Source organism: Populus trichocarpa, chromosome 3, assembly GCF_000002775.5.
Source record: "Populus trichocarpa isolate Nisqually-1 chromosome 3, P.trichocarpa_v4.1, whole genome shotgun sequence".
NCBI classification, from domain to species: Eukaryota; Viridiplantae; Streptophyta; class Magnoliopsida; order Malpighiales; family Salicaceae; genus Populus; species Populus trichocarpa.
Window position 1 is genome coordinate 4319662 of NC_037287.2, and position 17029 is coordinate 4336690.

The window sequence follows — 17029 nt, forward strand, 5'->3', positions numbered from 1 at the left end:
AACATCTTCAATTGTATTCAGAATAAAATAAATCAATGAGATGAATAAAGGGTCAGATGTCCTGTTGGAATTTATTTTCAATTACAATAGAGACACCGATTGATTCCACTATCCATCACAAATCTGTGTATAATTCTCAACGAAATATCTCTGAAGACATTTGAGAAAGCATCCCACACACAAACAAGAAGAAACTAGGCAACTAAAGCATTGAAGAGCTAAGATTTATATGATTTGGTTGGTCACGTTGGATACGATGGACATATCAAGATTCAAGACTTCCAAGATCACTTCATAAAACATCAGACACCAGTGTAAACAAAGTAAAACATCTCAAACGCTACTCTATCTACCATCAGCACAATAAAGCTTTGACAAGGAACAAAAAAAATTCACTAGCGGCAAATCCGTGCATCTTGCAAAAGAACCTAGGGAATTTTCAGTCTTCATTTTACTCTTCTGCAGATCAGTCAATTTTGACTGAGGCGTAGATCTTCTGGACAAACCAGAAGCAAGCATAGAAACCAATTGTTCCCGTCAAAACAAAGAAAGCATACGAGATAATTATCATGTACCCGAAGTAGAGGACACCAGAAACAAACTTTGTAATCTCCAACTTGGTGAAGAAGTAGAAAATTGAGTACAGGAAGAGGTACAGAGCAGAGGAGCCAGCAGTCAGATAAGACCTCCACCACCAGTGGTAGTCTTCACTACATAACTGGAAGTAACAAAGCACAACTGTTATTTCTGCACAGGTTATCAGAAGGATAACAAATACTATGAAGAGGAAGCCAAAGATGTAATAGAACTGATTGAGCCATATCGAAGTCAAAATGAAGAAGAGCTCGATGAAAACAGCACCGAATGGAAGAATGCCTCCAATAAGTATAGAGAAAACTGGTTTCATGTACCATGCCTGCTCAGGGACTTGCCTGGGAATTTTGTTTGTTTTCACAGGATCTTCAATAGCTGGCTTTTTGAAACCTAAATAACTACCAACAAAGACCAATGGAACAGATATACCAAACCATAAGCAAACAAGAGCAAACATTGTCCCGAAAGGCACTGCCCCTGAAGATTTCTCCCCCCAAATGAGGGCATTCAGAACAAAGAAGATTGCGAAAAGAATACCCGGAAACATAAACGCAGTTTTAAGAGTATTTCTCTTCCAATCCGTGCCTTTGAACATTTTGTGCAAACGTGCTGATGAGTAACCAGCAAATAAGCCCATAAAGACCCACAAGAGAACCATGGCAGTCATAAGACCACCTCTGTTGGAAGGAGATAGGAAACCCAGCAAAGCAAATATCATTGTCACAAGTGTCATTCCAAAGATCTGTACACCTGTACCTGCATACACACAAAGTAAACCAGAGTTGATTGGTGCCCTGAATACATCTCCATGGACAAGTTTCCACCCAGTTTCCTCTTGTGCCTCATCTTGAGTTTCCAACTGATTGTAGTTTGCAATATCTCTATACAGAGTTCTCATCATTATCATGGCCACCATACCGGAAAGGAAGAGGACAATCATCAGTGAGTTAATGATGGAAAACCAGTGAATCTGATCATCATTCATGAGGAGATACGTATCCCAACGAGATGCCCATTTAATGTCACTTTCCTAAGAGAAATAAGGGGGGTGAAGAGAATAAAGAAGTGAGAAAATGTACAGGACAAATGAAGCAGCTCAGGCAAGGAGAAGAAGAGTTTATTAAGAAAAACCTTGAAGGTAACATCATATGTGAACACAATTTCCTTTCCTACATCCACTTCTTGTGGAACAGTGCTGCCTTGAATTAACATTTTGGTGTCCTTGTTGCAAGTTGTCAATTGAGGATCATTATCATCCCACTCCTTGTATTCATGATTCACACTGTTTGCAAGTGTCAAACATACAAAGAATGAAACGGTAAGTTAAATATATTACTATCCCAAAGTGATTCAATAACAAAGGGAATTGAGAGCTCAGCGTTTGAAATTTTAATCTAAATGGAAACACAGAGAGCTTAATTTATCAAAATTTAATAGCCACAGCATCAAAGAGATGGACAAATAATGCTAGATGCGATCATTAAAGTGAATTTGATCCAGTACAGAAACTCTTTAAGGAACTTTATGGTATTGAATTAGAAAATAATAAGAGATCAAGCTGCATTGCCAGCAGGAGCAATAACAGCTAAATCCTTTGGAAACTAAAACTTGCTTGCAGCGAACACACATGCTCATCTTTTTTTCCTTCACCAGTAACCAATACAAAAGTGAACTTAACAATCAAAAAGAAGATGGTAGAAAACCTGTTTGGAGTAACCTCAAACCCAACAATGCGAGAAGATTCCGTCTCAGGATCCTTGTGGTACATAACTCTAAAGCTCAAGTGGTTGTTGATAAAATACTTCTCCTCTTTGCTCTGCAAACAAAAAATCTTCAATCAATATATACACAAATATGCCCATGCTTTCATGCTTGAAAATGCTTCCTGAAACATACCCCAGCATAATTTCCTTTGAACCCAACACGGAAACCATGCTCGTAAGTTGTTGATTGAATCCCATCCCTCCTTTGTCTAAGAACAGCAACTGGAAGATTATCTAAAATCCTACACATCCATTTCCAAGCTATCAGTTCAGAGAAAAACCTATTTCAACATCTATGAGATTAGCATCCATAGAATTGATGCAGCATACATAGACCAACAGGTGAGTCTATAAGAAAACATCTTCAACTTACATGTTAACACGATATTCATCGTCAATTTTTTCCTTGAAATTCTTTGCAGATTCAGCATCAAGTTTCTTTTGACGACAGGCCACTTTGCATAACTTCTCATTCATCATTTTAAACTGGAGTATGATTCATTAATTAATAACCAAGGCAATGAGGAAAACAGTAATTCGGCAGGTTCAATTGTCTACAGAAAACAAGTGAATAAAATAATGAAAGAACAATAAATAAATGCTTACAGTATATACTGAATTCTCAATGCGGTCTCCTCGAAGAACTTCCCCCAAATTTTCTGCGTTGTTCTCAATCTTCTTAGGCTTACAGTAGTTCAAGTAGTAGTAGTCATATGGAAGTTGTGTCTTTGTAGATGATAATTTGTTCACTTTGACAGAAAGGATGGTATCCTATTCAGAAAGAGTGCAAATGCCAAACAAACAGTAAGGTATAATGAGTCTAAAATAAAAAATTAAAAAAGAAGGAACAAATCATTTAAGAATCATAACAAAATTTCTTAAAGAAATAAGATCACTGCACCCAATCCATTCACATTCACACCACTTGCAATATCCATATATTCATCGTTTTGTGTAAATTCTCTTAGTCATCTTAAATGCAAACTTTGAAAATAGCAAATCAAAATAACCCATCGTATCCTAAGCCTCGATAAGCAAAACACAAAACAAACCCAGGATTTGACCCCAAAAATAGAGAACAGTGACAGATCTAGAAGAACCCAAAAAGGAAAAGGATAAAAAAAAAAGCATAAAAAAGTATTAGATCAAACACGAAATAGAAACGGGTTTAGCGTAGATCCAGTTCCATTATGACTAGAAGAAAAACAGAGATGTAACTAATGAATAAGAAAGAGGAAAGCAGATAAACGAACCTTTTGAAAGTCACGAGGAGCCACACCAGGCAAGTAGAAACAGTGTGCGGAGGAGATGAAGAGGAAAGCCAAGATGAGAGTTGCAGAGATCCGACCACCCATCTTCTCCATCTTCTTCTTGAGAAAGAGGTTACTGTTCTCGATAGAGGAGAGGAAATAAAGGCAGGAAGGGAGATAATAGAGGTTTTTTACAGTGGCAAGTAGACTCCCTCTGCAGTAATAGTAATAAAGAACAAAGTAGAGGGCTTTCTTGGTTTTTTCATTTTACTTTTGCGCCCATATATATAGTCCCGCACTAAAAAAAATGAATTTATCGAAAAATATTCAAGTTGTGAAAAAATATTTAATATTTTTATTAAATCTGATTTAGTGAATTAAACTTAAAAAATTTTATTTAATTTTTTTATTTACTTCATGTTTTAAATTAAATTATATAAAAGTTATTCTAATATAATTCGGTTAATTTAATTAATCAAAAAACATCTCAGCGAACTAATAAAATAAATTCAAGAATAAAATTAAAAAAAAAATTGACATAATGAAAAAAACTTTTGTCCTAAGTGCATGTCTAGCTCATGTTTAAAAGTAATTTTTTTTGAAGTTGTCCTGGTATAATCTATTTAACTTAACATGTTCAAATATAACTTGGTTAATCAATAAAAAATAAATATATGAGAACAAAATTGGAAAAAAAAAATGAAATTGACAAGAAAAAAAACTTTTCACCTAACTCCTTACTTAGCCGGGATTTAAAATTAAACTGTGTGAGAGTTTTCTCAATATGATTTAGTCAACTTAATCATTTCAAAGAAAATTCAGATGATTATTAAAAACAATTGATGATGAAATTGAAAAGAAAATGATGAAATTATATTAAAAAAAAACAAATGGAAGGGAAATAGAAAAAAATAGGGGGTTGAATTGAAAAAAAAAGTTCCATAATGATTCTCGGTTGTTTTAGTATAGAAGTGTGCTAGTTATTTGACCCGTATTTTGTTGTAGGTCGGATTGCTTTTTTTTGTAAAAACAATAAATATATAAGCCTTTCTAATGCGCTTTCCTACAAAAAAAAAATCTTGATTGTAAATCAAAAAGCCTACACATGTATTTAATTAAATCAATCGAGAATCATTTATGCCAATAAATACAAAACAACTATGTTAATGCATATATTCAACTCGTCTCGTTGTGGGTCAAGTATTTTTTTCATCTAGCATAAAATAATGAATATGTATATATTATTAACGTATTTTTTGTTATCGGGTCAAAAAATAATTATGAATTAAAATGTTGACGTTTGCACATAATAAACTAAAGTGAATATTATATGTGTTAATAAAGACGTGTAAGATCTTAAGTTAATTTTTAATGTAGTAGAAAAATAAAACAATGTTACAATGCTACAGTGAAACACAATTTCCTTTTAGTCCTTGTATAATAATTTTTCAGAAGAAAAAGTGTAAACAAAAAAATAAAAATTACAAAAGAATAAAGATAAAAACAAAAGGAATGATATAAATAGATCAAGTACAAAGTGATAAATACTTCAAAAGCAAAGAATAAAAAATAATATTTTTTCCAAAAAATATAAAGAGAAAAAAAAAACTAAAAAATACAGAAGAATAAAGATAAGAAAAAAATAGTAATAATTAGGGCAAATATAAAAGGATAAATATATCAAGTCTAAATAGAAAAAAATATATAAGTAATCTCTTTTTATGTAGAAAAAAAAACAATGAAAATATTATAATTAACCTGGAAGCCATTAAGCAAAGAAAGTAAAAAAAATTTAAGTTCATGAAAGTTATTATAAGCAGTGGAGGCAAAAAAAAATTAAACACCCATTAAATATTACACACACAATAAAAGATATTAAACGAGTGATTTTTTCAAGTATTTCTTACAATAAATTCTACTATTTCAAAATAATCATAAATTAATAACTTATCAAACAATTTCTAATTAACAAAATACTAAAACTCATCCTTTTACTATAATCTTTTTCACAATTCACTATGATTCACACAATAAATTTACTAAATTATCCCTGAAAAAGAGAGACACAAAACCTAGCTTTAGAGGTATTTTTGAACTTTTACATGGGATATATTTGATATTGTAGATTGTCCCTGTATATGTATCTTTTACTTTATTTATTGCATAGGATAAAGCTCTAAATACCATTGGAAGCATAATTACAATTTGTTTTGGGAGAAGGGCTTTTTCAGTTTTTTATTTTCTTGAGCATAGTGAGATTATCAAAATAGCATTGGATTTTAAAACAAATATTTTTTTCTTTAGGGGTATTGGTGTCTTTTGAACTCTAGTTTTTTTTTGTAAATTTTATGCGGGGTCAAGAGTGTTTTGATATTTATATATAAAAAAAATATTATTGACACATGATAAAGAACAAGCTAGTGTGTGGAGGTTGTCCACGCCATTTGGGCGGCGTGTGACACTTTCTCTAGTATCCAACAATACTCAACCGCCTTCTCAAACGAAGCATCGCGGGGCATCGCTTCTTCCTGACCGGCGCGTGTTGTTATAAGGGTCGCTGTTAGGCGGCAGCTGGATTTCTAATTCTCTACCCTCTTTTCTCTCTTCTCCACCCACCCAAAGTTCAAAAATGTCCTAACTTTCGTATTATTTCAATTGTGGTCCTCGTAGTTTTTATTGTTCTGTATTTACTTTAAATTCTTTTAATATATTTTTTTCAATTTCATCCTTTATCATTTTATTTCTATGTTAGATTTAGTCTTTTTTTTTCTTTTAATTGATATTTATTTTGTTTTTCACCCTTCTTCTAATTGATTTTCTTTTCAATTTTATACCTGATTTTTGTTTCTTTTTTAATTTGATCCCCATTATTTCCATTATAATTTCTTTTAGTTTTATTTATTTTCTTAATTGAATTTTTTTCCTAGATTCATCCTTCATTGTTTGATTTTAATGCCACATTTGATCCTCATTTTTTCAATTTTGGTTTTTAAACCCGACCTAGAGGTCGACCCCGGGCAAGTCTTGGGTCACAAATCGAGTGGGTTGGTCAAGGTTACCCAGATCAACTTGACCTAAAAAAATATTCAACGGGATTTAAATTTTTTTTACAAAGAAGTCGCGTCTTTATTTTTTTAATTATGGTTTTTAAACCTGACCCGAAGGTTGATCCCGAGCAAGTCCCGGGTCACAGGTTGGCCAGGGTTACCCAGACAACTAATTTTTTTATTTAAAAAATATGTAAAAATGATATTATTTTGGTAAACATTTTACAAAAAAAAAAATCAATGAGTTTTAAGACGGGGTTTTAAAAAAAAATTAAAAGAATTTAACAAAGAAATCGGGTCTTCATTATTTTGATCATGATTTTTAGACCCAGGAGTTGACCCCAAGCAGCTCCTGGGTCACTGGTCGAGTAAGTTAACAAGGGTTACTCAGATCAACTGATTTTTTTTATTCTGCAAGAATGTTAAAATTATATTATTTTTATAAAGATTTAGGAAATAAAATCAACGAGTTTTGAAAAAATCTAACAAAAAAATTTAGTCACAATTCCTTTGATCGTGTTTTTTAAGTAATTTTTTTTATTTCATCCCTTAACATTTAGTTTTTTGAGGATTTTGCTTCATGATTTTTTCAGATTTGCCTTCTATAAAATATTTGTAGCCTCATAAATGGGTCACAAATTTAGAAGGTTAGCTTTAATTGACTTTTATTTTTTAGCGTATTTTTTTAAATTTTGTTTTCCAACATTTGGTTGGTTATGAATTAACCTTTGTTATTTTTTTTCCTCTGAAATTATCTCAATCTTATGTTCCGAGTTGCAGATTTGATGGGGCGACTAAAATCTTTTTCTGTTGTCATTTTTTTTTATATCTTGGATGTCAATTTTTTTATTAATTTAATTTATTTACTGTCATTACTTTTTTTAAAATATTATTAAATTAATAAGATTATTAAGCATGGTCAACTCAATAACTCAATTCTCTATTTTTTTAAATCTCAGGTTTCACATAGAGTTTTTTTACGTTTAGAAAATAATCCGACCCGCGGTATAACGCAAGCCATCTATCTACTATTACTATAAAAAATTATAATCTTATTTAAAAAATATAATATTATTAGATGGATATTAAAATGTCATGGTAATTATTTTATTTTAAAATGTTAAAAAAGTAAAGCAATTAAATAAAAATTAAAATCATAAAAAGAGAAAGGGTAAAGGGAGTCCTAAGCCAATCTAGACTTTAGTTGCGTTGTTGACTTGCACAATGAAAAATTTAGCCCACGTGCCGGATTTAAAAAAAAATAAACTAACAGATAACATGTCATTTTCTGATATAATTTTTGAGCACCTTTAACGATTAAAAAATTGATGGTGGACTCTTTTCATATAAAAACTTAAAATCTAACTTGTTTTTACCTTAAAATCATGACATTAAAAAAAAAAAAAACACATTCCAAGAATGAATTTTTATAGCCTTATTACCCCAACCCAAAAACAAATTTTATTACGTCTAAGATTTCAAAATCAAATCAAATAAAAAGAATAATTGAAGTTTCTAATTATTTCAAGTTTAGAAATATGAAAAATGAAAATTAATTATCAAAATACAAAGTTTGGAAATTACAAGCATTTAATCTAATCATTGTGCAAGCCGACAACGATACTAAAGTCTAAACGAGCAGTTCCAAAATCTCCTTTAATCATGGAGGAAAAAAAAAAAAACACTGGTCCTAGAGTGGGGCTTCTTTTTGGCCTTTGAATCCCATGAAACCAAACACAAAAGAGCCTACACAAAGGTGCTAGTCAATAACTTGTACCCTAGCCAATGCCCACCTTCAAGAACATCTAAAGTTCTCCAGGAGATCTCCCAGTAACCAAGACGAGGGAGAAGGAGAGGCTATGTTAGTACGAGTCTTTGATTAACACTGTTCAGAAAAGAAAAAACACTAGCAGACCTAACTTCTTTCACATGCGAGAATGTGAGATTTGAAATTCTCAAGCTCAACCAAGACATCCTCCTCGGCCCTGTGAATCAAATCAATCATTCGCCATATCTGCATCAAAATTAAAATGTCTCAGATAATGAACACCACAGCATTCAATTGGGTCTCTCTCCACCCGGGCAAGGTGTACATTCTTCAATCTGATTTCATTGTTTTTATCTTGTAGAAAGCTGTTCCTGATAAAGAAGTTTTGCAGAAAGCAAGTAGATAGCTGCTGCCAGACTCCATTTATACAGCCTTGCTACTAATCTCACTAGAGAAACATGACATGTACTGACTTAAAACCACAGTCACGAATTACAGTAAAGACATTATAATATCAAGAAAATTCTCTCACCTGTAGAGTGCCGCCTCCTCCTGTACTTTCACCATCGTCAGACACACTGACAATTGTCCATGGATCAGATGCATTCCAGTGGAAGTCAACAACCTTATCCCTACACAAGTACATAGTCTAGCAATTACTCTGTGAAAACCTCATTAAAGGAAGCATTTCGGGGGCAAAATCATCAATCCCCAACCTTCAAATAGATCCATAAGCATCAAAAAATAATTGTTCTAGGATCATCTTCGAATTGAATAAGCATAAGAGTTCAACTTTGAGTAATTATTGCAATTTCCATGCATGGAAAAGCACAAAATACAAATAGAAACACAGGATAGGCTCCATACCGATGGCCCGCATGCCGGAAAAATAATCCGGGAGGAGCAGTTGGCACTTTCAGTCCAGTAGAATCTTGTTTTTTACCAATCTGAAAAAAAAAATGACCTTCGTTAGAAACATGCAAGTTCAAAAAGATAATCAAAATTAAAAAATTACAGGGCTAAACATCAAGGCCCCAAACCAGTTTCAGAAGGTGCATTAGGTTGGAAACACACCAATCTAGTAAAGCAGATAGTCATGGATGTGCTGGCATTTATACATTCTAGAATGCTAACATGACAATAGAAAAAATTAATTTGAGCATGTCATACTCCAGTCTACTTGCTCTGATGAAACATTTAAAAGGCCTCAATATTATCCTATAATGTGGTATAAATGTTTAATGCATTTTGTGAAAAGTGGAACTCTGTTTTTTTTTTAAAAAAAAGAATACATAGCCCTAGAAATGAGTCCTGTCCTCAATCTTGTCACTTCAAAGTAACAGGAACAGTTTCTAAATAATTACTTAGCACACAAAACAACGTATTCCCTAAAGACCTCCTCAGACTCAAGAATTTAGCAGAAAAGTGCCACTTTGAATAATTCTAATGGTACCGTCATCGTCATTGTCATAACATCCCAATCCATTAATTGTGACCAATCCCATAAATGGAACAGCATCATTTTTTAACCCATTGGCAGAAAATACATCACGCCAAACCATTTCACAGATCGTCCCTTGTACATTTGATTGAGTTTTCCCTCATGGTGTTGTTTTTTTCCACTTTATTTTATGGTTTCTGTAGAAACACACACTCACACACAGAAAGATCAAACCAACTTATTTTATGGTTTTTTGTAGAAACACACACACACACAGAAAGATCAAAGTATAGCCTTGAAACCTTTTCGTAATCCCATATATTTAGAATGCCATCCTCTGCAGAAGTGCCGAAGACAGACGATTTATCTGGAGACCACTGGAAACAACTGCTTTGTTAGAAATAACCAAAAATAAATAAAGTTTGTACTGAGATAGATAGAAACAATGAGAAATTGAGCCAAGAGACATAATAATTTTCAGACCTGTACACAGAGGACTGCAGCATTATGACCCTCAAACTTATGAACAGGTGCTCCTACCCCTCCAAGATTGAGGTTCCGACGATCAAACATGTGAACAGAATTATCAGCAGACCTAAAGTAAGGGCAACATGATCCAAGACACAGGCCAAAGTTCATCACAAGTGGAATACAGGTACAAAGAAATGAAAAGTAAAAGAAAAAATAAATAAATGTAATTTTAACCCAAACTATGGGCAGAAGCATCAATACAGATTCGATACTGTCAGTCTCATGAGAAAGAAAAAACATGCAGAAGGATAGATTATATAAGTACCCTGTCAGAATGAGATTCACATCATGAGGATTCCAATCAACACAATGAAGATCAGCATTGTGAGCTTTCTCAACCTGCCAAATAACAACAAAACTCTCATAAATAAATCAACTAGGAATGCAAAATTGTTACATGAAGGATGACATAATCAGCTCTGTTTACCAAAACAAAATTGCAGGGAATCAAAGTCACATTGGCTTCCTACCCATGCTACGTTACCATTCACATAAACAATGATATCCCAGTGTGATAGAAACCACACTTGTTGTTCATGCATTGACAATGCACAGCAGGATGTTTTCTGACTGTTACTTTGCCAGTCAAGTAAATTCAATCCACAATTTTTCTTGCTCACCTACCCATAGCTAGGAAAGTCTAGCGTGCTAAGGGAAAAGAATGAAACCAGAGCATGGAAAGAAGAAATGTAACCTTGACAACTGGAGTACAGCCAGCTCTTGCATCCCATAATACAAGGCAAGAATCATCACCCACACTGCAGAACTCCTGTGCACTACTCAAGGAAATAGATAAAATGAGAGCAAACCATAAAGAATAAAAGTTCTTGAAAAATGGAAAAGAGAATAACTATAGATATCTGAAGAAAGTGCCTGCTAAATGGCAGATAATAATTACACAAATGAAAAATGCATGATTGCTTGGTTAAACACATTTGATTAAGAAGATTACAGGACCTACCTTGATGGGCAGAATTGAACATCTTCAACAGTATCTGTATGCCCTTGGTAGACATCCCGTGGTCCAATGGAAGGACTCTTGGTACGTTTGTCATTACCTCCACCTGCCTTAGAGGCAGATTTATTAGGGAAGCCACCAGATCCAGGAGACTTTGACAACCCTGGCTCTGCTGCCAAAGTTGAAATATGGTCCTGAATACTCCACAAAACCACCAACTTGTCCTTACCTGCAACAAAAATTTCCCGAACAGAAAAGATTATGAGAACTCTAATTAATGCAGTTGCCAACAAACAACAAAAAACACAACAGGAAAAGTGAGTTGCATATCAACACTAGTGTAGAAAAGTTTAATTTCTTTATCAAATTGAATTCACACAACCATAGTTATGATATGTGAAAAATGAGTACATTGCTTAATTAATGATTTTGTTAGAGAATCTAATGAACTGAAAGAAAAAAAAAAAAAAAACTAAAACTAAATTCCAACCTCCAGAGAGCACAAAGGGCTCAGTTGGACACATAGCAAGAGCGAATTCAGCATCGTCTTTATGGCCAGTCAATATCTGCAAGAAGATGTATCTCATTAAACAAGTGCCTTAATTAAAAAGAACAACAAAACTTTCATGAAAATCAACGAACTCTTCATGGTTGTCAGAGAATTGTGCCAATGATAAATACAATTACAAAAATTAATTTTCTAACCGACGGTGTATATTCTGGAATACACATGCTGTAACAAATGTCATAGAAAATGGTTATAAAAGGATTGTGACAATTATTTAATATATTTAACTAGTATAGAGTTATAGAAGGATTAAAAAAAAAAGAAAAAATCACTGGGCCAGGAATAACCAGATCTGGACAAGACTCTGTAGCTCCCAGGACAGCATGACGATTAGGTTGAGAATCAACATCCCAAATGAGAACCTGCTCGAAGATACAGACAATTTAAATTGAAAAAACTGTGCAATTAAAACTATCGAATTTTTTTTTATCTGAGCGGTAACTAAATGCTTAAAACTCTTGATTTTTTTTTTTTGAAAGGTAACTAAATGATTACATCAGGACTATCGGTGTGTGTAGCCACAATGTTGGTGTTCTGTGGGAGTTCCCTGATTCTGTTCACCTGGAAAAACAAAAAACAGAAATACAAAATTTGAGGATTAATGAAGTATCCTCCACTATACTTCCATTGAAAGATGGGGAACAACTTAGAAGATTATGTTAGCTGATTAACATCTCATATAAGCAATATTTTCCAAACAAAAAATACAAAATATTATTTCCAAGCAATATTGATGACCGAGGAACAGAAAAGTAAAGTTGGAGGATTCTATCTCAAAAAGTAAAATAATTACCCCAATGAATTAAAAAAAACCAGAAAGGTAATTCATTGGAACACCTTAAATGCCTTCCAAATAATTCTTTTAGATATCAAAAATGAGAAATCCTGAGAACCATATAAAGGGAGAAAAAGGAAAAGCATGGGGTGAAAAAATAATAGAAAGAGAAGAGAAAAGTATTAGGGAGACAACAAATAAACACATCAGTGACATGTTTGTAGCCTAAGCTGCAAAGTCCCCTTCATATTTGGTTTTATCTACAGCATAAGAATCTTTCCTTTTCCTCCTTAACAAAAGCAACAAGCTATTCTGTCATTAACCTGTAATTATCAGTATCAAAGTCATGAAATATTGTAATTCTTTTTCATCCTAAATAAATCCCAGGCACCTTGTGGAATGTACCTCCCTCTATCAACCCCTTCATGAAAGGATTCATCATGCTATGACAGTTTTACTTAACACAAGGCTCCATGAATTGAGCAATTCACAACAGAAGTTATAATAACAAAGATGAGATATTTTTCAAGTTTTCACTCAATAAAGCAAATGTGCTTGCGGAGCATCATATATCTCAACTGTGCTCAAATGTTTGAATATTTTCTTATCACAGTAATTCAATAATAAATATGCAGATGTTTAGGTAACCAAGCTATAAGCAAGTTACACTTTCAACTGTGATTTCTGCACTTCAAACTAGAGCTAATGAAACTAAATGGAGTTTTTAATTAAAAGGATCTACCCTTACAAATTAAATTAAATTTTCATATGAGGCTTTTAAAACTTCTTCCTCTTTGGGATCATTTCCTTCTCAGGAAAGTGAAGTGTATCATTTCCCAAAATCACATGAATCCAAGTTTCACACTGATGAATAACCCTTGGAAACATTAGGTGCAAATTACAAATCTTGCGACCAGTATACCTTTTCTAGCATTCACAGTTTATAGAACTTAGTTCCTCTTTCAAATTGATAAGTCATGCAACAAGGAGATGGGTAAGTAAAAGAAACTACTAAGACAGGATAGGTACCTCGCCAGGGTGTATAATAGTTTTATACTTCTTTACAAAGGGAGAGCGCGCTTCCTCATTGAACTGAAAGATCAAAGCAACCAACCAATAATGCATACAATCAGTAAAAAGAAAAGGATGAAGGGGTAAAAATTCAAAGTGAAAGGAACAAAGAAAATAACAAATCATAAAGACATCACCTGTGATATGTGTTCTGCAGCTGCAACCCTTGGTTTAACAACTTCACAGTTAGCAATGACCAGAGTATTTGGAACACTGCCATCTGTCTGAATAAAAGATAGTGGAACAAATCAACAATCCATGAACAGAATACATCAACATGGACAAGCTCACATACAACATTGATGAATCTCAGGCATTTGGCAACTTCAATAACATTAGCAATCTTGCCTGTTCAGAGAGGTACAAGCGCTGACGATTCTTGTAAGTAGCTTGCTCAAGCTGTGGACCCCATCTGTCAGTTAAAAACAAGTCAGGTAAAGGATTAATCACCTTGCATTTGAAAGTTAAAACTATTTCTACAAAAAATGCTCAAGCATTAGAGCATGTCAATCTACATCAACTATACAGAGTTCCACATTGATTGCTCGTGAAAGAGTCCCTAGCAGCATTTCTCAATAAATAAAGAATTTCATTTCCCTCCCTGCCAGCAGGCAGAAGACCAGGATTAGCTACCCTATTGTGATATAACCCTCCAAAAAAACAAACCCTATAGGATAAGAGAACACGCCATCACCCTCATTTTATCATCTCCATCGGCTCTCCCTAAACTAGCTTCTCAGAAGGAAGAAAAATAAGATAGCAAGTCCAGTCCTAGAGCAGCAATTCTCGGCGAGAGGGCTAAGGAGCTTGACTCTCTTTTTCTTGCTCTACCACCCGGCAACCCTCATTAACATATCTAAACCCAAATACAATCCCCGAAAATGTCACCCTCAATTTTCTCGGCAATGTAATAGGAATCGAAGAAAATGATTTTGCTTTTACAATTATTTTATTATGTAGCATGAATAAAGAAAAAATAAAATAAAGTCCAAACCCTAAAAAAAGAGAAAGGAGAGAGAGACCGGCAAGAAAGAGAGGGCCAGACGAGGTTGTGATTAGCGAGCCAATCGTAGAGGACAGGGACCAGAGTCTTCCATTGTGTGTATCTCTCGTTCACCCCCATTCCCGATTTCTCCTTCTCTTCTCCCCTCTCCTCTCCTCCTCTCCTCTCCTCTCCTCTCCTCTCTCCTCTCTCCTCTTCTTTTCTTTCCCGCCTTCCTCTGCCCTCTCTCTCTCTCTCTCTCTTTCTCTAGGAGCCACCCACGGCAACGTTTGTTTTGTTTTTTTTAACTGCGTTGGGTGAGTTTTAAAAGTTTGTTCTTTTTATAATTTTAATTTGTCAATATTAAAATAAGAAAAATTATTTTACTAAATTTTTTAAATAATACTTTTGAAAAACATTAACACAGTTATACTATAAAATATACTAAAAGAAAATAAGTTTTTAGAATTACCGTGCACTTTCTTATAGCATCTCTAAAAACATCTCCAAAATAAAATGCTATTTTAAAAAGTTAAATAAGTAAAATAATATTTTGAATAATATAAATATAACTTTTTTTACTATATTTACTTCAATGGAAAAAACCATTTGAAGAGCCATTTATATTAGAGTGGAAGAAATAAGTGTTTTATTATTTCAAAATAAGTTTGATGTTATTTTTTTTCCACATGGCTACATTTTATTGGTTTATTTTTTTAGTGGCCCCAGTTGGTTTTGGCTCTTTTGAGAGATATGTAGGAATATCATTTGTGGGAGAGAAAATGCATTTTAGCATTTTGTTTAGCACTTCCTTTGGAGTGTGCAAAATAAACATAGAAAAGCCAAAATAATATTTTTTAATATTTAGCTTTCCATTTAGCACACCCATTGGAGATGCTCTAACCAGAGAGATAAATGAAGAGCTAAATTCAAAAAAACATCCTTTTAACTTTTGTTTCTTCTTTTAACAATTCCAACTACGCAGGTAAATAAATAGCTAAAATAACTATTCAACCTGTGCAAAGTCATTTCTACATGTTTCTATAGAAATGGCCAAATAAAATTACCGTTGCCAAAGACTATTTTTATAGCCGTTGGCCAACAGTTTTTTTTTTCCTTTAAAAGCAAATGGAAAGAAATTTGTAAATTTTAAAATCTTGTATTGTGTCTCACCCTTCTCTCAAATTTAGAAAAACAAGAATTAATTATTCTCCGGTTAATTAATAATATCGGTTGTGTTCATTAGCTGAAATTAAAAGGTATGTTTATTTAAAAGTTTTTTCTATTTTCTCTTTTATATCTGTTGATTTTTTAGACCTTTTGTTGTTAAGTTTTTAGACCTTTTGTTGTTAATTTGATATTTATGATAATTTTTATTTCTTTGTTATCTTATGTTTTTGATATGGGTTAAGGAAGATAATTTTTTATTTATGTTGTTATCTTTGACAAAATTGAGAGGAAGTAATAATGATAGCTGATATTGATAAAAATATAGAGTAACATATTTAAAATTTATTTTTGATTATCTGTTTTAATTTGAGGTTAATTGTATTTTGTCTTGTTAAAAATGCAATTAAATCAGTATATCAATCCTCTTTTAGTTCCAAAAAAATAGTCAAAATGTAATGTTATAACAAGTAGGAGGCAATGCTTATTATTAATTCACATGTATGGAAACTATAAAATTGCTAGACATTGAATGTGCGCTTCTTTTACACTCTCTTATAAGGTTTTAACTTGAGTTTTTTTTTTTTATGTAGATGAATTCAAATTTTTCAAGCTCTTTTACCAACTTTCTTATGAATGAGTCAGAAGATATTCTCTCTCAACTAAGTGATTGTAATCAATTAATTGATGACTTGACATACTCGAATTTAAATGTCCATACAATAAAAAAAATCACAAAGAAGTAAAAACTTCTCACCAGAGGAAGATTCTTTACTTGTCTCTGCATGACTAAATACAAGCAAAGATTCAATTACAGGAGTTGAACAACAAACAAAACAGTTATGGGCTCAAGTACATGCTTACTTTGTAAAGAATGGAGGAAACTTGAATAATCGTTCCCAAATAAGCATCTCAAGTAGATGGCAAGAAATAAATAAAGAAGTCGGTAAATTTGTTGGATTTGTTACTCAAATTGAAAATCGTCAGCAAAGTGGAATGACCGAAGAATCAAGGGTAATTTTAATATTCATTTTCATGTTAAATTGTTTAGCACATATTTTAACATTATTTAATTTCTCTAATTTTTTACCAGATTAATGATGCTCAACAAATG

At 32.9% G+C, this 17029-nt stretch overlaps 2 protein-coding genes across 2 annotated transcripts; both read right to left on the bottom strand.

Moving 5' to 3' along the window:
* Positions 1 to 195: 195 nt before the first annotated feature.
* On the bottom strand, positions 196 to 3820 carry LOC18096750 (transmembrane 9 superfamily member 7). The gene is made up of 7 exons (XM_006385301.3): positions 3611 to 3820; positions 2964 to 3128; positions 2731 to 2843; positions 2491 to 2599; positions 2298 to 2410; positions 1726 to 1876; positions 196 to 1624 (listed from the first exon to the last, which is right to left on the bottom strand). The coding sequence occupies exons 1-7, from the start codon at positions 3719 to 3721 to the stop codon at positions 467 to 469; spliced, it is 1920 nt and encodes a 639-aa protein (XP_006385363.3). The 5' UTR covers positions 3722 to 3820; the 3' UTR covers positions 196 to 466.
* A 4369-nt stretch (positions 3821 to 8189) lies between these two features.
* On the bottom strand, positions 8190 to 15027 carry LOC18096751 (WD-40 repeat-containing protein MSI4). Its single transcript, XM_024597037.2, has 15 exons — positions 14789 to 15027; positions 14115 to 14178; positions 13904 to 13990; positions 13725 to 13787; positions 12416 to 12481; positions 12208 to 12282; positions 11843 to 11918; positions 11356 to 11581; positions 11089 to 11170; positions 10660 to 10733; positions 10347 to 10458; positions 10166 to 10240; positions 9290 to 9369; positions 8955 to 9054; positions 8190 to 8668 (listed from the first exon to the last, which is right to left on the bottom strand). Exons 1-15 carry the CDS (start codon positions 14887 to 14889, stop codon positions 8570 to 8572), a joined length of 1380 nt encoding a protein of 459 aa, XP_024452805.2. The 5' UTR covers positions 14890 to 15027; the 3' UTR covers positions 8190 to 8569.
* Positions 15028 to 17029: the final 2002 nt, after the last annotated feature.

Coding starts and splice junctions, on each gene's coding strand:
- LOC18096750 (XM_006385301.3), bottom strand. CDS start 3,721: ATGGAGAAGATGGGTGGTCGGATCTCTGCAACTCTCATCTTGGCTTTC. Junction 3,129..3,610: donor CTCCTCGTGACTTTCAAAAG/GTTCGTTTATCT, acceptor CTTTCTGAATAG/GATACCATCCTTTCTGTCAA. Junction 1,877..2,297: donor TTTGAGGTTACTCCAAACAG/GTTTTCTACCAT, acceptor ACTTGCAAACAG/TGTGAATCATGAATACAAGG.
- LOC18096751 (XM_024597037.2), bottom strand. CDS start 14,889: ATGGGGGTGAACGAGAGATACACACAATGGAAGACTCTGGTCCCTGTC. Junction 13,788..13,903: donor CTGCAGAACACATATCACAG/GTGATGTCTTTA, acceptor TTGATCTTTCAG/TTCAATGAGGAAGCGCGCTC. Junction 8,669..8,954: donor GAGGAGGCGGCACTCTACAG/GTGAGAGAATTT, acceptor ATTTTGATGCAG/ATATGGCGAATGATTGATTT.